Raw genomic sequence first — 25974 nt, 5'->3', positions numbered from 1 at the left:
GCTGTCTGAAGATCCTGAATAGTACACTGCCCCCGTATACCATGTATATAATGTCAGTCTCAGATGAGAAAGGAAAACGGGAACTCTAATAGGACAGGAATATCCATATAGCATGACGGTCAGCAGGAGAAGCACCAAGTCCAGGGACCTCCAAGACGTCTACCAACCCAGCAAGCTCGAAGGGCATCTCCACTACTGAGCATCACTTTACAGCTCACATAAATTCATCTACTAAAAGGTATCACTGCAAATAAAGGTTATAGCTTACAATATCATACCTCAGAGCTGCACTCACTATTCTGCTGGTGCAGTCACTGTGTACATACATTACATTACTGATCCTGAGTTACATCCTGTATTATACTCCAGAGCTGCACTCACTATTCTGCTGGTGCAGTCACTGTGTACATACATTACATTACTGATCCTGAGTTACATCCTGTATTATATTCCAGAGCTGCACTCACTATTCTGCTGGTGCAGTCACTGTGTACATACATTACATTACATTACTGATCCTGAGTTACATCCTGTATTATACTCCAGAGCTGCACTCACTATTCTGCTGGTGCAGTCACTGTGTACATACATTACATTACTGATCCTGAGTTACATCCTGTATTATACCCCAGAGCTGCACTCACTATTCTGCTGGTGCAGTCACGGTGTACATACATTACTGATCCTGAGTTACCTCCTGTATTATACTCCAGAGCTGCACTCACTATTCTGCTGGTGCAGTCACTGTGTACATACATTACATTACTGATCCTGAGTTACCTCCTGTATTATACTCCGGAGCTGCACTCACTATTCTGCTGGTGCAGTCACTGTGTACATACATTACTGATCCTGAGTTACCTCCTGTATTATACTCCAGAGCTGCACTCACTATTCTGCTGGTGCAGTCACTGTGTACATACATTACTGATCCTGAGTTACCTCCTGTATTATACTCCAGAGCTGCACTCACTATTCTGCTGGTGCAGTCACTGTGTACATACATTACATTACTGATCCTGAGTTACATCCTGTATTATACTCCAGAGCTGCACTCACTATTATTATCATTATTATTATTTATTTATTTCTATAGCGCCATTGGTTCCATGGTGCTGTACATGAGAAGGGGTTACATACAGATTACAGACATCACTTACAGTAAAGAAACTTACAATCACAGACTGATACAGAGGAGAGAGGACCCTGCCCTTTCGGTCTTACATGCTACAGGATGATGGGGAAGGAGACAGTAGGTTGCAGGGTTGCAGCAGCTCCGGTGTTGTTGAGGCGGTAGCTCCAGTAGTGGTGAGGAGGTAGTGGGGTCATTGCAGGCTGTACGCTTTCCTGAAGAGATGGGTTCTGTCTGAAGGATCCGAGTGTGGTTGATAGGCGGACGTGTTAGGGAAAAGAATTCCAGGGGATATTCGGGAGAAGTCTTGGAGGCGGTTGGGTGAGGAGCGAATAAGTGTGGAGGAGAGAAGGTGGTCTTGGGAGGATCGGAGATTACGTGAGGGAAGGTATCTGGAGATTAGTTCAGAGATATTATGGAGGAGACAGGTTATAGATGGCCTTGTAGGTCAGTATTAGTAATTTGAACTGGATACGCTGAGGGAGTGAGAGCCAGTGAAGAGAGTTGCAGAGGGGAGAAGCGGAGGAGTAGGGAGGAGAGATGAATTAGTTGGGCGGCAGAGTTAAGGATGGACTGGAGAGGTGCGAGGGTGTTAGCAGGGAGGCCACAGAAAAGGATGTTGCAGTAGTCGAGACGGGAGATGATTAGGGCATACACAAGCATTTTGGTAGAGTGAGGGTTGAGGAAGGGACGGATTCTGGAAATATTTTTGAGCTGGAGGCGACAGGAGATTTGTCCACATTGAGTTTCAGGAAGCGAGAGGAGAAGAAGGAGGATATGGCTGATAGACACTCTGGGATTCTGGACAGCAGAGAGGTGACGTCTGGGCCAGAGAGGTAGATCTGAGTGTCATCAGCATAAAGGTGGTACTGGAATCCATGGGACTTTATGAGTTGCCCCAGACCAAGTGTATAGATTGAGAAGAGTAGGGGTCCTAAAACAGAGCCTTGGGGGACTCCAACAGAGAGGGTGGGATGAGGAGGTGGTGTGGGAGTGGGAGACGCTGAATGTGCGGTTGGAAAGGTATGAGGAGATCCAGGATAGGGAAAGGCCTTTGATACCAAAGGAGGAGAGGATCTGTAGTAGGAGGCAATGGTCAACTGTGTCGAAAGCAGAGGACAGGTCTAGAAGGAGGAGTATAGAGTATTGTCAGTTAGCTTTGGCTGTATGTAGGTCGTTAGTAATTTTGGTCAGGGCTGTCTCAGTGGAGTGATGGGGCGGAAACCAGATTGTAGATTGTCAAAGAGCGAGTTAGATGATAGGTGGGAGGAAAGTTCAGCGTGGACATGCTGCTCCAGGAGTTTGGCAGCGAATGAGAGCAACGATATTGGGTGATAGCTGGACATAGCGGTTGGGTCAAGGGATGGCTTTTTGAGGATAGGTGTGATTGTAGCATGTTTGAAAGCAGAAGGGAAGGTAACGGAAGTCAGTGATAGGTTGAACAGGTGGGTTACAGATGGGATAAGAATGGTGGCGAGGTTGGGGAGGAGGTGGGATGGGATGGGGTCAAGTGCACAAGTTGTGAGGTGCGATTTGGAGAAGAGGCGATTAAGCTCCCCTTCAGTGATGTTGGATAAGGAGGTTATGGGGTTTGGGCATTGGTCTGGTATACAAAGGGGTTGTGGTGGTTGAGTGAAGACTTGACTTGTTTGGTCTATCTTGTTTTTGAAGTGCATGGCGAAGTCCTCTGCAGAGATTAGGGAAGTTGGAGGGGGCAGTGGTGCAGTCACTGTGTACATACATTACTGATGCTGAGTTACATCCTGTATTATACCCCAGAGCTGCACTCACTATTCTGCTGTTGCAGTCACTGTATACATACATTACTGATCCCGAGTTACATCCTGTATTATACTCCAGAGCTGCACTCACTATTCTGCTGGTGCAGTCACTGTGTACATACATTACTGATCCTGAATTACATCCTGTATTATACCCCAGAGCTGCACTCACTATTCTGCTGGTACAGTCACTGTGTACATACATTACATTACTGATCCTGAATTACATCCTGTATGATACCCCAGAGCTGCACTCACTATTCTGCTGGTGCAGTCACTGTGTACATACATTATTGATCCCGAGTTACACCCTGTATTATCCCCCAGAGCTGCACTCACTATTCTGCTGGTGCAGTCACTGTGTACAAACATTACTGATCCTGAGTTGCAGCCTGTATGATACCCCAGAGCTGCACTCACTATTTTGCTGGTGCAGTCACTGTGTACATACATTATTGATCCCGAGTTACATCCTGTATTATACTCCAGAGCTGCGCTCACTATTCTGCTGGTGCAGTCACTGTGTACATACATTACTGATCCTGAGTTAAATCCTGTACTATACTCCAGAGCTGCACTCACTATTCTGTATCCCGCTCATCCTCAGTTACAGGACAGCAGTGTTCCCCGTTGTTTTTATGCTTTTGTAATATAACTTGCATTGCCCAGAACGATACAGAGCAGCAGAGATAAAACGGATCGCAAATCTCTGCAGACTCCAAGACAGTAATTAATAAACGTTCCTCCGCTATTATCACTTGTGCCTGGCAGCTCATGAAATCACACAAATCTACTCTGGAAAATTTCTATCAATAATTCCTTGTTGCCAGACACAATTACTATCACAAAGGACAAAGTACAACTCACATGTGGTGATGCCAGCGACAGGCAGAGCAGCAACATCACACACTGCATTATCCAACAACACGGTACAGGAAACAATGTGCGATCCGAATAATGTCACCGACTATCACTAGAGATGAAGAACAGATTCTATATAATATTACAAAAGGCAGCAGACGTCCGCCATGATTACTGTAACGGCACAGAAAGGGAAGCAGGTCTAAGTGAGGTTCAGCTCCAATACATGTACAAGAATATAACTACTATAATACCGCCCCTTATGTACAAGAATATAACTACTATAATTCTGCTCCTATATATAAGAATATAACTACTATAATACCGCCCCTTATGTACAAGAATATACAGTGCCTACAAGTAGTATTCAACCCCCTGCAGATTTAGCAGGTTTGATAAGTTGCAAATAAGTTAGAGCCTTCAAACTTCACACAAGAGCAGGATTTATTAACAGATGCATAAATCTTACAAACCAAAAAGTTATGTTGCTCAGTTAAATTTTAATAAATTTTAAACATACAAGTGTGGGTCAATTATTATTCAACCCCTAGGTTTAATATTTTGTGGAATAACCCTTGTTTGCAGTTACAGCTAATAATCGTCTTTTATAAGACCTGATCAGGCCGGCACAGGTCTCTGGAGTTATCTTGGCCCACTCCTCCATGCAGATCTTCTCCAAGTTATCTAGGTTCTTTGGGTGTCTCATGTGGACTTTAATCTTGAACTCCTTCCACAAGTTTTCAATTGGGTTAAGGTCAGGAGACTGACTAGGCCACTCCAACACCTTGATTTTTTGCCTCTTGAACCAGGCCTTGGTTTTCTTGGCTGTGTGCTTTGGGTCGTTGTCTTGTTGAAAGATGAAATGACGACCCATCTTAAGATCCTTGATGGAGGAGCGGAGGTTCTTGGCCAAAATCTCCAGGTAGGCCATGCTATCCATCTTCCCATGGATGCGGACCAGATGGCCAGGCCCCTTGGCTGAGAAACAGCCCCACAGCATGATGCTGCCACCACCATGCTTGACTGTAGGGATGGTATTCTTGGGGTTGTATGCAGTACCATCCAGTCTCCAAACGTCACGTGTGTGGTTGGCACCAAAGATCTCGATCTTGGTCTCATCAGACCAGAGAACCTTGAACCAGTCTGTCTCAGAGTCCTCCAAGTGATCATGAGCAAACTGTAGACGAGCCTTGACATGACGCTTTGAAAGTAAAGGTACCTTACGGGCTCGTCTGGAACGGAGACCATTGCGGTGGAGTACGTTACTTATGGTATTGACTGAAACCAATGTCCCCACTGCCATGAGATCTTTCCGGAGCTCCTTCCTTGTTGTCCTTGGGTTAGCCTTGACTCTTTGGACAAGCCTGGCCTCGGCACGGGAGGAAACTTTCAAAGGCTGTCCAGGCCGTGGAAGGCTAACAGTAGTTCCATAAGCCTTCCACTTCCGGATGATGCTCCCAACAGTGGAGACAGGTAGGCCCAACTCCTTGGAAAGGGTTTTGTACCCCTTGCCAGCCTTGTGACCCTCCACGATCTTGTCTCTGATGGCCTTGGAATGCTCCTTTGTCTTTCCCATGTTGACCATGTATGAGTGCTGTTCACAAGTTTGGGGAGGGTCTTAAATAGTCAGAAAAGGCTGGAAAAAGAGATAATTAATCCAAACATGTAAAGCTCATTGTTCTTTGTGCCTGAAATACTTCTTAATACTTTAGGGGAACCAAACAGAATTCTGGTGGTTTGAGGGGTTGAATAATAAATGACCCTCTGAATAAACTTTTCACAATTTAAAAAAAAATTAAACAAAGAAATAACATTCTTTTTGCTGCAGTGTATTTCACACTTCCAGGTTGATCTACAGTCCAAATGTCACAATGCCAAGTTAATTCCGAATGTGTAAACCTGCTAAATCTGCAGGGGGTTGAATACTACTTGTAGGCACTGTAACTACTATAATACTGCTCCTATGTACAAGAATATAACTACTATAATACTGCCCTCTATGTACAAGCATATAACTACTATAATACTGCCCTCTATATACAAGAATATAACTATTATAATACTGCCCTCTATGTACAAGAATATAACTACTATAATACTGTTCCTATGTAAAAGAATATAACTACTATAATACTGTTCCTATGTACAAGAATATAACTACTATAATACTGCCCCCTATGTACAAGAATATAGCTACTATAATACTGCCCATATGTACAAGAATATAACTACTATAATACTGCCCCTATGTACAAGATTATAACTACTATAATACTGCCCCCTATGTACAAGAATATAACTACTATAATACTGCCCCCTATGTACAAGAATATAACTACTATAATACTGCCCCTATGTACAAGAATATAACTACTATAATACTGCTCCTATGTACAAGAATATAACTACTATAATAATGCTCCTATGTACAAGAATATAACTACTATAATACTTCTATATATAAGAATATAACTACTATAATACTGCTCCTATGTACATGAATATAACTACTATAATACTGCTCCTATGTACAACAATATAATTACTATAATACTGCTCCCCTATGTACAAGAATATAACTACTATAATACTGCTCCTATGTACAAGAATATAACTACTATAATACTGCCCATATGTACAAGAATATAGCTACTATAATACTGCCCATATGTACAAGAATATAACTACTATAATACTGCCCCTATGTACAAGATTATAACTACTATACTACTGCCCCCTATGTACAAGAATATAACTACTATAATACTGCCCCCTATGTACAAGAATATAACTACTATAATACTGCCCCCTATGTACAAGAATATAACTACTATAATACTGCTCCTATGTACAAGAATATAACTACTATAATAATGCTCCTATGTACAAGAATATAACTACTATAATACAACTCCTATGTACAAGAATATAACTACTAGAATACTGCCCCTATGTACAGGAATATAACTACTATAATACTTCTCCTATATATAAGAATATAACTACTATAATACTGCCCCTATGTACAAGAATATAACTACTATAATACTGCTCCTATGTACATGAATATAACTACTATAATACTGCCCCTATGTACAAGAATATAACTACTATAATACTGCCCCTATGTACAAGAATATAACTACTATAATACTGCTCCCCTATGTACAAGAATATAACTACTATAATACTGCTCCTATGTACAACAATATAATTACTATAATACTGCTCCCCTATGTACAAGAATATAACTACTATAATACTGCTCCTATGTACATGAATATAACTACTATAATACTGCTCCTATGTACATGAATATAACTACTATAATACTGCCCCTATGTACAAGAATATAACTACTATAATACTGCCCCTATGTACAAGAATATAACTACTATAATACTGCTCCCCTATGTACAAGAATATAACTACTATAATACTGCTCCTATGTACAACAATATAATTACTATAATACTGCTCCCCTATGTACAAGAATATAACTACTATAATACTGCTCCTATGTACATGAATATAACTACTATAATACTGCCCCTATGTACAAGAATATAACTACTATAATACTGCCCCTATGTACATGAATATAACTACTATAATACTGCTCCCCTATGTACAAGAATATAACTACTATAATACTGGCCCTATGTACAAGAATATAACTACTATAATACTGGCCCTATATACAAGAATATAACTACTATAATGCTGCTCCTATGTACAAGAATATAACTACTATAATGCTGCTGCTATGTACAAGAATATAACTACTATAATACTGCCCCTATGTACAAGAATATAACTACTATAATACTGGCCCTATATACAAGAATATAACTACTATAATACTGCCCCCTATATACAAGAATATAACTACTATAATACTGCCCCTATGTACAAGACTATAACTACTATAATACTGCTCTCTCTATATAACCGGTATACTCTGGCCCTGCAGATGATGACGCTCTTGATCTGTTCCATACTCTAGTCTCTGCTCCGCTGTTGCATCTCCGGGGATCGCTCGCCATTTATTACCTGGGGGTAGCGGTACAGTGCGATTTGTCCCCTTTATTATACATGATCCCGTTTCCTAGTAATGAACCTCCTCTGGCACATCCATATATATCCATATTCATTGTTTACCAGTTATAAATCTGCCCTGTGTCTCAGGATGGCGGCACTTCGCTCCTTCATGTGTCTTCGGCATAAATAATCTTGTTTTGATGTTGCAGTGAGTGGGGTGTCGGAGCGCCGTCGCCTTCCCAGGCTGAAGGTGGTGGGGGGATAACGAGCGCCGGGTGACGTGTCAATCATTGTCGTCAGCCTTTAGTTACGTCTCCTTCCAGCTGACGAGCCATAAAGAAGCCTCATTTTGTGTCGGCAGCGGAATAATTTTGTCAAATATTATGTCTAAGAATCATTAACATTTATGTGGATGGATAAAAAAAAAAAAAAAAAAGTGCATAATCCCGCGACGCGCTAATAAAACAGTTTGCTCCGTCAGTGAAGACGACAAACATTACCGATTATGACAGGCGAGGCACCTGGCGGCCCTTCTCTTAAAGGGGTCAGAGGCGCAACTTACAGATTTTGCATTGAGGCGCGAGAGCTTTAACACGGCTCCCGCCTGTCCGCTACCATGTCTAGAAGCGTCACTGAGGAGCCGGAGGGCCCGTCAGGAACCGCCGTACGTCTTACTCGGAACGAAAATGATTTGGAAGCCGCGGCGACAATCACCTGTGAAATGACTTCGGATCAAATTGCCGCAAGATGCAGGAAAAATGGCGAGAAACTCTGCCAATAGGAGTAATCCGAGGAATGCAAAAAATAACATAAAAATGACTGAATTAATGATGTTGAATCCCGATCAGGTCAGAATCGCGTTGCAGGTTTTAATTCAGTAATAAAATCCTTGTTTTCTGCATTCCTCTGGTTACTCCTACTGGCAGCGCTTCTCTCAGATCTAATTTTTCATGCATCTGCCAGGTATTTTATCTGAAATCATGGAATTCGTAGTGTAACCTGAAGCGTGTACGGGCCCCAGAAACCCGATCAACAGGTGTGGGGTCCGTTACAGAGTACCTCAGGTCAGGACGTTCCGTTAGGCTCACTAAGAGGTCCAGGAAGGCTGGGGGGGGGGAGGGGAGGGACAGAGGTCCAGGAAGGCTGGGGGGGGGAGGGGAGGGACAGAGGTCCAGGAAGGCTGGCGGGGGGAGGGGAGGGACAGAGGTCCAGGAAGGCTGGCGGGGGGGGAGGGGAGGGACAGAGGTCCAGGAAGGCTGGCGGGGGGGGAGGGGAGGGACAGAGGTCCAGGAAGGCTGGCGGGGGGGAGGGGAGGGACAGAGGTCCAGGAAGGCTGGCGGGGGGGGAGGGGAGGGACAGAGGTCCAGGAAGGCGCGGGGGGGGGGGAGGGGAGGGACAGAGGTCCAGGAAGGCGCGGGGGGGGGGGAGGGGAGGGACAGAGGTCCAGGAAGGCGCGGGGGGGGGGGGAGGGGAGGGACAGAGGTCCAGGAAGGCGCGGGGGGGGGGGAGGGGAGGGACAGAGGTCCAGGAAGGCGCGGGGGGGGGGGGAGGGGAGGGACAGAGGTCCAGGAAGGCGCGGGGGGGGGGAGGGGAGGGACAGAGGTCCAGGAAGGCGCGGGGGGGGGGAGGGGAGGGACAGAGGTCCAGGAAGGCTGGGGGGGAGGGACGGGACAGAGGTCCAGGAAGGCTGGGGGGGGAGGGACAGAGGTCCAGGAAGGCTGGGGGGGGAGGGACAGAGGTCCAGGAAGGCTGGGGGGGGAGGGACAGAGGTCCAGGAAGGCTGGGGGGGGAGGGACAGAGGTCCAGGAAGGCTGGGGGGGGGAGGGACAGAGGTCCAGGAAGGCTGGGGGGGGAAGGGACAGAGGTCCAGGAAGGCTGGGGGGGGAAGGGACAGAGGTCCAGGAAGGCTGGGGGGGAAGGGACAGAGGTCCAGGAAGGCTGGGGGGGAGGGACAGAGGTCCAGGAAGGCTGGGGGGGAGGGACAGAGGTCCAGGAAGGCTGGGGGGAGGGGGGGAGGGACAGAGGTCTAGGAAGGCTGGGGGGGGGGGAGGGACAGAGGTCCAGGAAGGCTGGGGGGGGAGGGACAGAGGACCAGGAAGGCTGGGGGGGGGGGGAGGGACAGAGGTCCAGGAAGGCGGGGGAACAGAGGTCCCAGGAGGCGGGGGAACAGGTAGCAAAGGTTATGAACAGGTATTAAAGGTAATGGAAGCTGCAGAAGGAGAGAAGACTAGAAACTGGTAGCAGAGGTCTTCGAAGACCACAGACAAGCAGGACTCGCACAAAAATCTAAAATAATAGTAGGCGTTACATTGGCCCAGGCAAATGATCAAACTGGGTCACACCGGGACAAATGCAAATCCTGACAAAGAGCACAACAGGGTTCAGGGGGGGGCAAAACCTAGATTTTTCCAGCCGATCAGTTGTTCTGATGACCCATGTGGAACTTGGCAGGTCAAATAGGAGCAATTACATCATCCATGGATCCATCTTCTGCCAAAGGGTTTCCTTTAAATATTAAGGTCAGCTGCTGTGTACTACATATCCCAGCACACCCTGTGCTCAGCCTCAGCCCCCACACGTGATCTCTCCTGACTCTGTGCAATGATCTGCCCTGCTGTCCTCCGCTAGATGTAATCTAACACCTGTGATCGCACGTAGAGGAGTCTCTGCGGCATGACGGAGAGAAATCGAGGTCTCAATCCCTCGGGTGAGAGAGAGGCTGAACATGTAATGAACAGCAGCTAATGCCGGCAGCCCCATGTAACACACGTCACACAGGCCTCGCTATACAAGAGCAGGAGCGCAAGAGGAGCGTCGCTCCAGTGACTTCTATGGTGGGATTGCGACTTCTACAAGGTCATGACTGATAAAATGCACACACTGGGCAGTAATTATTTTAATAAAAATTTTTTAAATATATTACTGTATATAATAAAAATATTAAACATGAATTTTTATTATATATAATATATAAAAAAAATAATGATATTACAAAAAAAAAATAAATATAAATATTTTTTTGTTCCAGAAATGTCTGCAGCTTTGCTACAATGTATCAGTGCGGTGCCCAGATCATTGTGTGGCCTGGATACAAGTGTATCTAAGCCTTGGGATGACGGCGGGTCGTCTCCCCCGCAGCGCAGCAGGATGATGGCGGAGGATCGCGTGCACTCGGTGTTGCATTACTGCCATCGCCTGTAGGATGACATGACTTTCCCAGACTCGCCGGCGGACACTGAAGTGCGGGATATCCACTCACCCCGCCAGATTCCACTGCAGCAGGTTGTACCACGTACAGACTCCCTCCACTATCTCAGCTACACAGCAGAAGCCGGCGAGGATTTCCCCCCCATAAAAACAAAATCATGGAGTAATTAAATATGAACATAGGGGACCAGCTTACTGACGGTTTCCCTATCACAGTTTAGCTTCTGTAATGCAGGAACAGGGGGGCAGTCAGTTTTTCCCCTCCATGAGATTATCCACATCCCAGAATGCAAATCACAAGTGTCGACACTGAACAAGCAGAGGCCGCTGGGAGATTTCAGCTCTGAAGCCTGCAGAATTGTGAAAGCAGCTCTCTTCTATAAGCTATAACTACTAAATCCTTATTGGCAGCGCTGACAACTAGAGACCCCCAGAACCAACTTCAGAGGCTCATGGTGTCAACTCAGTCCCACCTCAATGCTTTACACTGCAGCGCTGCTTGCTCACATTGGCCGTTGTGTATAAGCACAGGATTGGTAGAAAAATAATGAGTTGCTTTTGCTACAAAAGCAAAAAAAAAAAAATACAAGAAACTATTTAAAATCTCCTGGTGAAGGCACCTGGATACAATTACAAGTGCAAGACCCCTCCAAAGAGCAAGAAAAAGGGGGAAAAGGACTGTATGACAAAGGCATTCACTACAAAGTCACTCCCCGGCCTCACACCACGCGGTATTACTTATGGAGGCATATGAGACAATCCTGTAAGACGCACCACATGTGGGACGCATCGGACCGATATAGCTCCACTAATACAGGTTCTAAAATGGTGCGCACACATGTCCGACACCGCAGGAAACGATATAAATACACAAGAGTGTGAGCGCAGCCTCAGATTTAGAAAGCAAAGACAGGAATATCAGAATATAGCATAAAATTAGACAGAGGAAGAGGACAGGTCATCACGTATTCTGTGCCAAGACTCACCAGAGACCTCAGTCTACAGAACCCGCCCCCCACTGCTACATAAATCCTCAAGGAGCGGTATTATAGTAGTTATATTCTTGTACATAGGAGCAGTATTATAGTAGTTATATTCTTGTACATAGGAGCAGTATTATAGTAGATATATTCTTGTACATAGGAGCAGTATTATAGTAGTTATATTCTTGTACATAGGAGCAGTATTATAGTAGTTATATTCTTGTACATAGGAGCGGTATTATAGTAGTTATATTCTTGTACATAGGAGCAGTATTATAGTAGTTATATTCTTGTACATAGAAGCAGTATTATAGTAGTTATATTCTTGTACATAGGAGCAGTATTATAGTAGTTATATTCTTGTACATAGGAGCAGTATTATAGTAGTTATATTCTTGTACATAGGAGCGGTATTATAGTAGTTATATTCTTGTACATAGGGGCAGTATTATAGTAGTATATTCTTGTACATAGGGGGCAGTATTATAGTAGTTATATTCTTGTACATAGGGGCAGTATTATAGCAGTTATATTCTTGTACATAGGGGCAGTATTATAGTAGTTATATTCTTGTACATAGGAGCAGTATTATAGTAGTTATATTCTTGTACATAGGAGCAGTATTATAGTAGTTATATTCCTGTACATAGGAGCAGTATTATAGTAGTTATATTCTTGTACATAGGAGCAGTATTATACTAGTTATATTCCTGTACATAGGGGCAGTATTATAGTAGTTATATTCTTGTACATAGGGGCAGTATTATAGTAGTTATATTCCTGTACATAGGAGCAGTATTATAGTAGTTATATTCTTGTACATAGGAGCAGTATTATAGTAGTTATATTCTTGTACATAGGAGCAGTATTATACTAGTTATATTCCTGTACATAGGGGCAGTATTATAGTAGTTATATTCTTGTATATAGGGGCAGTATTATAGTAGTTATATTCCTGTACATAGGAGCAGTATTATAGTAGTTATATTCTTGTACATAGGAGCAGTATTATACTAGTTATATTCCTGTACATAGGGGCAGTATTATAGTAGTTATATTCTTGTACATAGGGGCAGTATTATAGTAGTTATATTCCTGTACATAGGAGCAGTATTATAGTAGTTATATTCTTGTACATAGGAGCAGTATTATAGTAGTTATATTCTTGTACATAGGAGCAGTATTATACTAGTTATATTCCTGTACATAGGGGCAGTATTATAGTAGTTATATTCTTGTATATAGGGGCAGTATTATAGTAGTTATATTCCTGTACATAGGAGCAGTATTATAGTAGTTATATTCTTGTACATAGGAGCAGTATTATACTAGTTATATTCCTGTACATAGGGGCAGTATTATAGTAGTTATATTCTTGTACATAGGGGCAGTATTATAGTAGTATATTCTTGTACATAAGGGCAGCATTATAGTAGTTATATTCTTGTACATAGGGGCAGTATTATAGTAGTTATATTCCTGTACATAGGAGCAGTATTATAGTAGTTATATTCTTGTACATAGGAGCAGTATTATACTAGTTATATTCCTGTACATAGGAGCAGTATTATAGTAGTTATATTCTTGTATATAGGGGGCAGTATTATAGTAGTTGTATTCTTGTACATAGGAGCAGTATTATAGTAGTTATATTCTTGTATATAGGGGGCAGTATTATAGTAGTTATATTCTTGTACATAGGGGCAGTATTATAGTAGTTATATTCTTGTACATAGGGCAGTATTATAGTAGTTATATTCTTGTACATAGGGGGCAGTATTATAGTAGTTACTAGCTGAAGAGCCCGGCGCTGCCCGGGCATAGTAACTAACTGTGGTTAGTTGTAGCAAATTATAATTATCCTCCATCCCATAGTCCCGTGCCCATATACCCATCATACATATTCGCCATCCCATAGTCCCGTGCCCATATACCCATCATACATATTCACCATCCCATAGTCCCATGCCATATACCCATCATACATATTCGCCATCCCATAGTCCCATGCCCATATACCCATCATACATATTCTCCATCCCATAGTCCCATGCCATATACCCATCATACATATTCGCCATCCCATAGTCGAGTGCCCATATACCCATCACACATCCTCCATCCCATAGTCCCATGCCCATATACCCATCATACATATTCTCCATCCCATAGTCCCATGCCATATACCCATCATACATATTCGCCATCCCATAGTCGAGTGCCCATATACCCATCACACATCCTTCATCTCATAGTCCCGTGCCCATATACCCATCATACATATCCTCCATCCCATAGTCCCGTGCCCATAAACATATCCGCCATCCCGTAGTCCCGTGCCCAAATACATATCCTCCATCCCATAGTCCAGTGCCCATATACTCATCACACATCCTCCATTCCATAGTCAACCATTATGACATCATAATGAGGGGTGGGGCTTGACGCGCACACACTTTTTCCCCCAGTATGTAGATAGGGGCAAAATTGTTTGGTGAATTGGAACGCGCAGGGTTAAAATTTCGCCTCACAACATAGCTTAGGACGCTCTCGGGGTCCAGATGTGTGACTGTGCCAAATTTTGTGGCTGTAGCTGCGACGGTGCGGATGCCTATCCCTGACATACAAACATATACACACACATACATACACACATACATACATACTTTGAGCTTTATATATTAGATATTCTTGTACATAGGGGGCAGTATTATAGTAGTTATATTCTTGTATATAGGAGAAGTATTATAGTAGTTATATTCTTCTACATAGGGGGCAGTATTATAGTAGTTATATTCTTGTACATAGGGGCAGTATTATAGTAGTTATATTCTTGTACATAGGAGCAGTATTATAGTAGTTATATTCTTGTACATAGGGGCAGTATTATAGTAGTTATATTCTTGTACATAGGGGCAGTATTATAGTAGTTATATTCCTGTACATAGGGGGCAGTATTATAGTAGTTATATTCCTGTACATGGGGGCAGTATTATAGTAGTCATATTCTTGTACATAGGGGGCAGTATTATAGTAGTTATATTCCTGTACATGGGGGCAGTATTATAGTAGTTATATTCTTGTACATAGGAGCAGTATTATAGTAGTTATATTCCTGTACATAGGGGGCAGTATTATAGTAGTTATATTCCTGTACATGGGGGCAGTATTATAGTAGTCATATTCTTGTACATAGGGGGCAGTATTATAGTAGTTATATTCTTGTACATAGGGGCAGTATTATAGTAGTTATATTCTTGTACATAGGGGCAGTATTATAGTAGTTATATTCCTGTACATAGGGGGCAGTATTATAGTAGTTATATTCCTGTACATAGGGGGCAGTATTATAGTAGTTATATTCCTGTACATGGGGGCAGTATTATAGTAGTCATATTCTTGCAAATAGGGGGCAGTATTATAATATAGTAAATTTGTGTGAAGCACAGTAAAGCCGCTATATTACGAGTGGTGCCAGATGACATGTAGTAAACATTTTGGCTGCCAGGACAATGGTTATAAATGACCTTCACAAGCTGCACCCACTTTCATACATCAGAAATGAGTTGTCATTGTTGTGAGAGGACTCAGCAGTTACATATGGACAATGACAGCAGCTGTTTTCCTATTTTACAATAGCTGTTGTGCCTACAAGTCAGAGCAATCGATGCCCATAAATGTTTTACACAATTATTTAACGTTGCCCATTGTGAGGCCCTTGTTTAAGTTACTGGCATGAGGGACAGGGCTCCGTGTAATGATGGATTGGACCCAATGTCCTCTTGCCCTATAAAGACCAATACATTGGAGCGCTCCTCAAGTCCCCGACTCCTGCGAGGATCGCTAAATAATGATAAGTAGTTGAAGGGGCCGACCATCTAGATATAGATCATCTGTTCTCATGTAGGATAAGTTACCAATATTAAATGAATGGGGTCCAGCACTGAGCATCCCCCCCCCCATCAGTCCACTGTTAGCAGCTCCAGCTCTAGTGGCAATTCCTGGGTACTGCACCTCAGCTCCAATCGAAGTGACTGATCTGAGCTCAAGTACCGTCTATTAACTAGTGCCGAGAGCGGCAAAAGACATTGCATCCAGGTATGGAGGACACAGTATGTCCATTCTATCCCCGCTGATTATTGAAATCAACAACTGTGTAACTGTGTAATGCTTCATTTTTCCTGCGGGGGCACTGTGGGCTAAGTGAGCACTTGCTGCTAATCGCTTGCGGAGTATGCAGCAGTGATCAGCTTATCGAGAGTACCGTCTAAGATAAATGGATGGGGGTCTTTTGAAGCTGGAAAGTCCTTTCGCACCCTGCAGGAAACTGGCAGTGGTTATGAAGAGCTGAGTATATAGTGACTGAATCAGAATCAGCAATAAACCTAGCGCTATGTTCACAGTTTATCCCCCGGCCTTTGTACTTTGCTCCTCCAGCGTCCTGATAACATGAATGACGCCAGGTGTCATCCCGTTTTGTAGGTTCATTATATGGAAAGTTGATTGGTGGTTGTGGGGCGCTTTTGTATGGGAGCTGAGCCTGCAGCATATGGGGTGGGTGCAGGCTGTGATACACAGCCAACACCACCTCACAACCTACTCTGACAGCAGCTCCATCCGGTGTAGGCACCTAAGAAATCTCCAAGTCCCAGGATATCAGCCATGTCTCCTCCCCACTGTCCTGTGTCTGGATGTTAAACCCTCCACCCCTCTTGACAAATCTGCTAGTTTCCAGATTTACAGAAGATCAACCCTCCATGTTTTCAGCAGGATTTCTACAAATCGATTTTTAGAGTGTGCAGAAAACAAACAGATGCAAGATTATAACCCGATTATCACTCTACCAATTCATCCGTGTAGGCCATAAACACCGGACAGATGAGAGTACCACGACGTTTATCTCACGAACGGGCTGCCGAAAACAGAAAAGTAGCAATGCACGCACAGGTCCAATTACTTTTAGGAGACCTCTATAAAAAAAAAAAAAAAAAGGAAGAGCAAGCGTTCAAGCGTTCATGCACATTCCGCAGCCTCTACGACCCTCATTTTCGAGATGGATAGATGGATGCCAATCTTCATGGTGGGGCACACATCTTTCATGCCATGCCAGCAGCCGCCACCGTTGGGAGTGACACACGATTGTTTTGGCAGCGTTGAGAAATTAAAATCCACGGGAAGCAGAGACAGGAGCACGCAACACAAGAAACAGCACAGACTATACAGACAGCTGACACCGCAAAATCCTGCGTTCGCTAAACTAGTTGAAAGGGGGGATTCATCTCAAGTCATTTGCACTTTTGTTACTAAGCAACCTCAACGGCTTTCAGGGAATAAGCTGCAAAAAAAAAAAAAAGCTGTCGAATCTGTGACAGAGCGCAGATTAGTTACGGGTCCTATTTAACTTCATAGATAAAAACGTCTGTGATTGTTCAACGACACGAGCAGCAAAGCTTTAAGAAAAAGGGTCTCGAAATGTAATACCTGACATGGCCTATGAACAAAGACTGGCGCTCTTCCTGAAAAGAAGCTAAAAAAAAAACAAAAAAAACACGGGACCGTCTTCTTTAAAGAGAATCGGACACTATGACAGCCCTAAATAAACGAATGATGCAGAATTGGGTTGTGAGTGGGGCTGGCGATCTCACGTCTACAGATTTTTGATGGCTCATGTACGCAAGCGGTAGGTATCATAAAACAGGACAGGTGGACTCTGCATGTTGCTGACGCACAGGAGGCGGCTTAAGTCTGTAGAAGTTAGGTCACAAGTCACACTCAACACCCGTAGCAGAATTGAGCAATACCAAACCATAATACAGATAGGGTCGATAAAACAAATAAACAGCCCCGCCCCTGCGGAGCCAAAAAGGAAGAAGTGGCAAAAAAAACAAACCCAGTTTCTTAATAAGACCATGTGATGCCTTCTGTATTTTTTAAGAGTCATTTACCATAAGACACATGATGATCCTTTTCTGAGTTTTCTGAGACCCTAACGCAGGACTGAGCAATGTGTGGCCTGCGCGCTACATCTGGCTTTTCCAGTCCGACACACAAAAGCCAAAGGGCTGAAATAGAGGTCCACGGGTCGCACAGTGCCCTTCCCAGCCTGCCGTCATCACCGCTATCTGCATCCTTGGGATGCAGGCAGCAGTGAATACATTGGTGGAGGAATGGAGGAAGGGCCGCTCGGCCCCTTCTTCCACCATTCAGCCTGTGAGACAGCTGATGCGATAACATCATTTCATCATGACAGCTGTGCACTGCGGAGTTAGTGTACTGGAGCAGACGCAGTGCACCGGTGGAATGGGAACGAGGTATGTGGTGTTTCCCCCCTCCCCTGCCCCCATGTACATAGGGAGGCTAGGCGGGGCCCACGCAGCGCCTAGGAAGGCTAGGCGGGGCCCACGCAGCGCCTAGGGAGGCTAGGCGGGGCCCACGCAGCGCCTAGGGAGGCTAGGCGGGGCCCACGCAGCGCCTAGGGAGGCTAGGCGGGGCCCACGCAGCGCCTAGGGAGGCTAGGCGGGGCCCACGCAGCGCCTAGGGAGGCTAGGCGGGGCCCACGCAGCGCCTAGGGAGGCTAGGCGGGGCCCACGCAGCGCCTAGGGAGGCTAGGCGGGGCCCACGCAGCGCCTAGGGAGGCTAGGCGGGGCCCACGCAGCGCCTAGGGAGGCTAGGCGGGGCCCACGCAGCGCCTAGGGAGGCTAGGCGGGGCCCACGCAGCGCCTAGGGAGGCTAGGCGGGGCCCACGCAGCGCGTAGGGAGGCTAGGCGGGGCCCACGCAGCGCGTAGGGAGGCTAGGCGGGGCCCACGCAGCGCGTAGGGAGGCTAGGCGGGGCCCACGCAGCGCGTAGGGAGGCTAGGCGGGGCCCACGCAGCGCGTAGGGAGGCTAGGCGGGGCCCACGCAGCGCGTAGGGAGGCTAGGCGGGGCCCACGCAGCGCGTAGGGAGGCTAGGCGGGGCCCACGCAGCGCGTAGGGAGGCTAGGCGGGGCCCACGCAGCGCGTAGGGAGGCTAGGCGGGGCCCACGCAGCGCGTAGGGAGGCTAGGCGGGGCCCACGCAGCGCGTAGGGAGGCTAGGCGGGGCCCACGCAGCGCGTAGGGAGGCTAGGCGGGGCCACGCAGCGCGTAGGGAGGCTAGGCGGGGCCCACGCAGCGCGTAGGGAGGCTAGGCGGGGCCCACGCAGCGCGTAGGGAGGCTAGGCGGGGCCCACGCAGCGCGTAGGGAGGCTAGGCGGGGCCCACGCAGCGCGTAGGGAGGCTAGGCGGGGCCCACGCAGCGCGTAGGGAGGCTAGGCGGGGCCCACGCAGCGCGTAGGGAGGCTAGGCCTCATACTGAACATGGGAACCAGAAACTGCTTTCTTTTTGGCCTCCATTTAACAATTTGAGAGTCTGTGCTTTCAATCACACAATATCACAACTGTCTTAAGGTATCGTACTAACACCATGATGCACAGTATTATAAAGACTCATCATATGAAGTTGACAGATTCCCACACTCCAAAAACAAAAAAAAGAAGGTGGGTTTAATCATGAAAAAAACAACAACTAACAGATAGTGAAAAATAACGTTGGGTCTAATATTTCAACTAAAGAAGGGGAGAACTTTTTTCAATTTAAGATGGAAAAAAAACATTAAAAGTATAACATGTTGAGTAAATGATAAGCGAGGTACCACTTACCATGATGGGCACACCAATGTCAGGCCACAGAAGGTCTTCAGATGGTAACTTAGGGGAGTTCCATACCACCACAACCTTGTTTAAATAAGGGAGTCCGTTCAATCTCTCCAAGGAGTTCATTAATACTTCCTCGCGTTCGTAAGTTAACATCACCACCGTGAACTGCTCCCGGGGGACATTGCCACCAAGCGCAGCTTGAAACTCTTTCCCCGAACCACCGGCCCCGCCACCTATCGGTCTAAACCCTGTTCCGGAACCTAAGAACTTTGCTTCGGAAGGCAAGACTGGATCGAAAGGCGTATGAGGGAAAAGGTGAAACGGACCAGGTGCGGAGTTCCAGTTACGGTAAATGTCGGTTGCCGTCAGTGTAAAGTTCCTCAGGTATTTGGGGGAAGCGTAAGGAGGTTCTGTCTCTACCGGACCTAGATCCAAGTCTCCGTTATCAGCCATGTTAGGGTCCGTACCGGCAGCTTTACCGGAACGGTGAGGGATTTCCACAGCGGGTTCCTCTTTAATAGGGGCGGCTGGAATTTGGATACGAGTTCTTATAGTGGCCAGGATGGTGTTAAAAACAGTGTCTGATGTAGAAAAGTAAGCTTCCCACAAGAAACGTCCTTGCCTCCTCATGGCAAGGAGGTCATTGTCTGATATACTCCTCAACAGGAAATGCACTTCTGTAATTCGGGGTTTTGGTATGATTAACACTGCCTCGTTCCACCGGATCATATCATGGTAGGGTAACTGGACTTGCTCCCCAAGAATGACAGGAATGGCTCCCACCTCAAGAGCCTCAAAAAGCCGCATGACACCGCCAGCAGATATGACCAACTGGGCATCCCCGGGTGTTATGATCAGTGCAAAGGTGGATTGCTTCAGCAGCTCTATCCTGTCTTCCCTTCCCCCACATAGCGCCCACTCAGTGGGCAGACTCGCCTTTGGCTGATTTTTACAGGTAAACTCAACCATAACAAAGTCTAATTTACTGTCTTGGACAGCTTTAAGAGTGGTGATGATACGGTCGTCGTAGTCCGCCGGGGCATTGCCTTCAATCTCTTCCTCGAACGACCGTGCTTCTTGCAGACTTGACCGTAAAGATTCAATCTTCTCGCCCTGGAAGCTGAATAGATATTTCCTTTTGACGGGTACCTGTGCTGGGATTTCTAAGAAGTTTGGTTCGGACATGGCATGGACTAATGGCGACACCACTATGTCAAAGCCTGGCCGGTATTGAGAATCGTAAAACGTGGACTGGGCGATCATGGCGCGGCCAGTGCTGACATTATAGAGATAATTTTGGGTCTCGGATTTTCTGGATAAATTGATTATTAGATGGTTGTGACCATCAGTCCTCCAATATGGCAAAGAGTGCAACTGTTGCTCTAGATCAGTAGGTTTTGGCAACAATGTTTCCTGCATTTCCCCCAATAAAACTACATATATACAAGCAATATTTGCATTTTCGGTCACGTAGACATTAGTTCTGACACTGGCCTCCAAGGCTTGTTTGATTAAAGGGTCTATCACATTGCCGAAAGGGTACTGGTCGCTGTTGTACACAAACACGGGGAACCCGGAGGTCAACGGACATCTCGAGTAGTCGAAACAATTATGTAGCCGGCAGTTCCTTTTGGACTTTGGCAATGGTACGTCAACATCGTCTTTATCTGGCAACAGCCGGATTGGCAATGAAAGCTTTGGCTGGTTTTGGGCCATCAGTTCCTTGTAGGAATGTTCCGTCTGACTGATGACGTTCTTGAGTTGTAGAAGGTCCTGCTTTGCATTCTCGATGCTTTTTTTACACGCCTCGATCTTTAGGTTTAACTTTGCAATCTCACTGTTGAGTTCTTGACGCTTGGCTTCCAACTGCAGGAGCTCTTCGCTGACGGACTCGCGTATCCGACATAGATCCTGAACGTGTTTCACCTCGCAGAGCTCGTTGCCCGTCCGGGGGACAAAAATCGGCTTCCCTGCGTTGTTGGCGTCGTCGATAGTGGTGAGGTAATAATGGGCGATCAGAGGGAAGAAAACCAGGATGATGAACAACGTGAAGCTCAGCCAGGAGAGTCTGATCCTACTGGACCAACGCAGCATCCACGGTTGACCTCCATTCCCCAATCCCCCATTACGTAGCATGGTGTACCCACTCATGAGTTCAAGAGTGACACCGACCAATCACGTCGGGTCAGTAGCCATGCCACCAAAATTTTGGACTGCTGAAGAGGAATTATTCTGTCTGAGTAACAACAAGCCAATAAAATGGAAATTTCATTTTCCAGGGTGTAATAATAAAACCAACAACGCAAGGCTCGTAAATATCGGACTTAAACATGCATGTTTTTTCCCAGATGTAATAAATGGGTTATTTGGAGGGCTTGCTGGGGCGGTGAGAAGCCAGTCTGTACCCAGTAGACACTTTCTGCTGTGCTTGACATCGTAATGGCTTGGTTAACTGAATAGGTGCTCGAGATCCATGGTGAAGAAGAAAAGGCAATTTCCCAGATAGATCGCAATCACTAGACACTTCAGACGATGCTTCAGACCTGAAAGAAGAAAGTGAAGATGTGAACGTACACTTAGAAACAAAAATCAAGAAAATGGCCTTCAAATATTAAAGCAAGCATTCCTGTACGATGATGGAAGGCAGTAAATAATAAAGACCAAGCACATGGGTTTCTGGAAAATGTAGGTCCTACAGCTTAGAAGAGCGGGCTCTCCACTTTTATGTCCGACACCGATGCAACAACTCTTTCTTGGCAGATCCGAGACAGACTGGTAGCTAGGAATAAGCTGCATGACCACTCACCGATTGGAACGGAATACCTATCAGACTGTCTAAAATAACTACCGTAGTTGGACTATGAAGTTGGATCCAGAAATCTTTTATCAAATAGATCTGGATAATTCACATTTGCAATTTCCATTAGAAATCCTGCTAATAGACCCATGGGTGGTCCTACATCACCCGTTAATGGTGGGCAACCAAGGGATGTCGTCTGGGACTGCATGGAAGAAGAGGAATATTGCAGATGACAATGCGCGGAAGAATGAAGGGGGATTTGCAAAAATTATTTCTTGGCGGGAGATTCATCTCCACTCCATTCAAGATTGAGATTGACATCTACAGAGCTCATTTTGGAGATGGCTGGTTGGATCGTATGGATAGGGGGCAAGTGTCAATATCTCTGAATGCCCCTTTAAAATTGGTAACAGGATACATGACCATTAGAAATCAAAGAACCGGCAACTTGATAAACAGTTGCTTTGGACACGGCATTGCATGTGGCTGCCAGATGGGTCAATACCCCACTTAGGAGCCCCCTCTACAACTGGTGTCCATTAAAATCACTAGACGTTGATGAACCATAATGAGCACGTTGAACGCTACCTGTCATTTTTAGGTTATACCGGTAGGTCTGCCCGAAATCCGTACATAAACCATTCCGTCCAGTTCAGACAGCTCAGAAGAAAAATTGGGCCAGTCACGTCTGCAAATTGTAGCCACAGTTGGCTTGGTGTGCTCATCCACATTACGGATGGTCAGACTACTGCATACTGAAATTTACGGCACAGACCAAAAACATGGCTGTCTGAATGAGCACCTAGATCAGTCACCTTAGCGCGCGGTCAGACTACTGCATACTGAAATTTACAGCACAGACCAAAAACATGGCTGTCTGAATGAGCACCTAGATCAGTCACCTTAGCGCGCGGTCAGACTACTGCATACTGAAATTTACAGCACAGACCAAAAACATGGCTGTCTGAATGAGCACCTAGATCAGTCACCTTAGCGCGCGTTCAGCCGACCGCTCTCTCTATCGACTGCACCATATACATGCACTCTGCTCGGCCGAGCGTGTCTGCAGTGCCAATTAGGTGGAGAGGAACGGGACGCTTCCGAAATCGTTGGCCGCTATTTCCCTTGAAGAAAAAAAAAAAAGTATTGGGCCTCGTAACAAAATTCAACATGCCTGATTCCTCTAAACTCATGAGAATGTCCAGAGGCCGCCGTCCGATAGAAATGATCAATCTTAACTGAAAAGACGCTTTGAAGAGATTGCATAGGATTAGTATATGGCGGCTTTACTTCCAAAACAGTTTTACACCCATCCACAGGTTGCACTTCGACAGAGCAGAGCAGCAATACTACACACCACTTGTACAAAGGTAGTGCTATGTTTTTGCAGAAAAGCAGACCCTTTCGGAAAAACAAGTTGCTTCACTCAAAAGATCCCCAAGCTATGAACATAATGGGTTACTTTTTAGCCCCACAAGATCATTGATTGCTATTTATGAATATTATGTCTGCGGCAGATGATGTCACATGGACCATTTCCCTACCAAGAAGCAAGTGTCTGATTCAAGGTGTCTCCTATCTCCATCATTCAGGAAGGGCTGTAGCAATATATGTCAGTCGTGGGCCTGCTCCTGTGGACACAATGGAGATGTCCACACAGTCAAATATATGTAGAAATTTTTGTAAATTTATTAAAAAAGAAAAACTGAAATATCACATGGTCATAAGTCTTCAGCCCCTTTGCTCAGTATTGAGTAGAAGCACCTTTTGAGCTAGTACAGCCATGAGTCGTCTTGGGAATGATGCAACAAGTTTCTCACTCCTGGATTTAGGGATCCTCTGCCATTCTTCCTTGCAGATCCTCTCCAGTTCCGTCAGGTTGGATGGTGAACGTTGGTGGACAGCCATTGTCAGGTCTCTCCAGAGATGATGCTCAATTGGGTTTAGGTCAGGGCTCTGGCTGGGCCGGTCAAGAATGGTCACAGAGTTGTTCTGAAGCCACTCCTTTGTTATTTTAGCTGTGTGCTTAGGGTCATTGTCTTGTTGGAAGGTGAACCTTTGGCCAAGTCTGAGGTCCAGAGCACTCAGGAAGAGGTTTTCATCCAGGATATCTCTGTACTTGGCCGCATTCATGTTTCCTTCAATTGCAACCAGTCGTCCTGTAGCATGATGCTGCTACCACGTTTCACTGTTGGGATTGTATTGGGCAAGTGATGAGCAGTGCCTGGTTTTCTCTACACATACCGCTTAGAATTATCACCAAAAAGTTCTATCTTCGTCTCATCAGACCAGAGAATCTTATTTCTCATAGTCTGGGAGTCCTTCATGTGTTTTTTAGCAAACTCTATGCGGGCTTTCATATGTCTGGCACTGAGGAGAGGCTTCCGTTGGGCCACTCTGCCATAAAGGCCGACTGGTGGAGGGCTGCAGTGATAGTTGACTTTGTGGAACTTTCTCCCATCTCCCTACGGCATCTGTGGAGCTCAGCCACAGTGATCTTGGGGTTCTTCTTTACCTCTCTCACCAAGGCTCTTCTCCCACGATTGCTCAGTTTGGCTGGACGGCCAGGTCTAGGAAGACTTCTGGTGGTCCCAAACTTCTTCCATTTAAGGATTATGGAGGCCACTTTGCTCTTAGGAACCTTCAGTACTGCGGAAATTCTTTTGTAACCTTGGCCAGATCTGTGCCTTGCCACAATTCTGTCTCTGAGCTCCTTGGCCAGTTCCTTTGGCCTCATGATTCTCATTTGGTCTCACATGCACTGTGAGCTGTGAGGTCTTATATAGACAGGTGTGCGCCTTTACAAATCAAGTCCTATCAGTTTAATTACACACAGCTGGACTCCAATGAAGGAGTAGAACCCTCTCAAGGAGGATCACAAGGAAATGGACAGCATGTGACATAAATATGAGTGTCTGAGCAAAGGGTCCGAATACTTATGACCATGTGATATTTCAGTTTTTCTTTAATAAGTTTGCAAACATTTCTACATTTCTGTTTTTTTTCAGTCAAGATGGGGTGCAGAGTGTACATTAATGAGAAAAAATGAACTTTTTTTTTAATTTACCAAATGGCTGCAATGAAACAGTGACAATTTTTTTCCACCCAGTGTGTGTACAATAAATATATATTAGTTTCTTTGGCTGGAGTCCAGTGGGCGGCTTCCTGGAGTCCAGTGGGCGGCCTAAAACACTGGTAGACTACTAATTCCTGTACGCATGTGAACAGAGATTTAAAAGGGAAAATATTCTGTATAATTCTATACTATTAATTGACATCCCTGTTCATTGTATGCTTAGGAGACCAGTGGGCGGTCCTATTTAGTGATTGACTTATATACGTATGTCTTCACACTAAGGCTGACAATCACCAAGTAAGACTGCCCACTTGACTTCTAAATCTTCAATGTCCAAAGATATCAGTAAGTACTGACATAGCACTATTCACATTCATAAAGGGAAGGATATCAATCTCTGTGTAGGACCGCCCACTGGA

At 45.3% G+C, this 25974-nt stretch overlaps 1 protein-coding gene across 3 annotated transcripts in view; it reads right to left on the bottom strand.

Moving 5' to 3' along the window:
- The window catches only part of EXTL3 (exostosin like glycosyltransferase 3), a 55370-nt gene that overhangs the window by 16904 nt on the left and 12492 nt on the right, over positions 1–25974 (bottom strand). For all 3 annotated transcript variants that reach the window (XM_073586340.1, XM_073586341.1, XM_073586343.1), the window contains exon 2: positions 19683–22222. In XM_073586340.1, coding sequence (XP_073442441.1) covers positions 19683–21830 — 2148 coding nt within the window. In that variant the 5' untranslated portion in view covers positions 21831–22222. The remainder of the gene's footprint in view (positions 1–19682; positions 22223–25974) is intronic.

This window comes from Dendrobates tinctorius, unplaced genomic scaffold, assembly GCF_039654945.1.
Source record: "Dendrobates tinctorius isolate UK_male_01 unplaced genomic scaffold, ASM3965494v1 ptg000093l, whole genome shotgun sequence".
In the NCBI taxonomy this organism is placed as follows: domain Eukaryota; kingdom Metazoa; phylum Chordata; class Amphibia; order Anura; family Dendrobatidae; genus Dendrobates; species Dendrobates tinctorius.
This window is presented reverse-complemented; position numbering and strand designations above follow the sequence as displayed.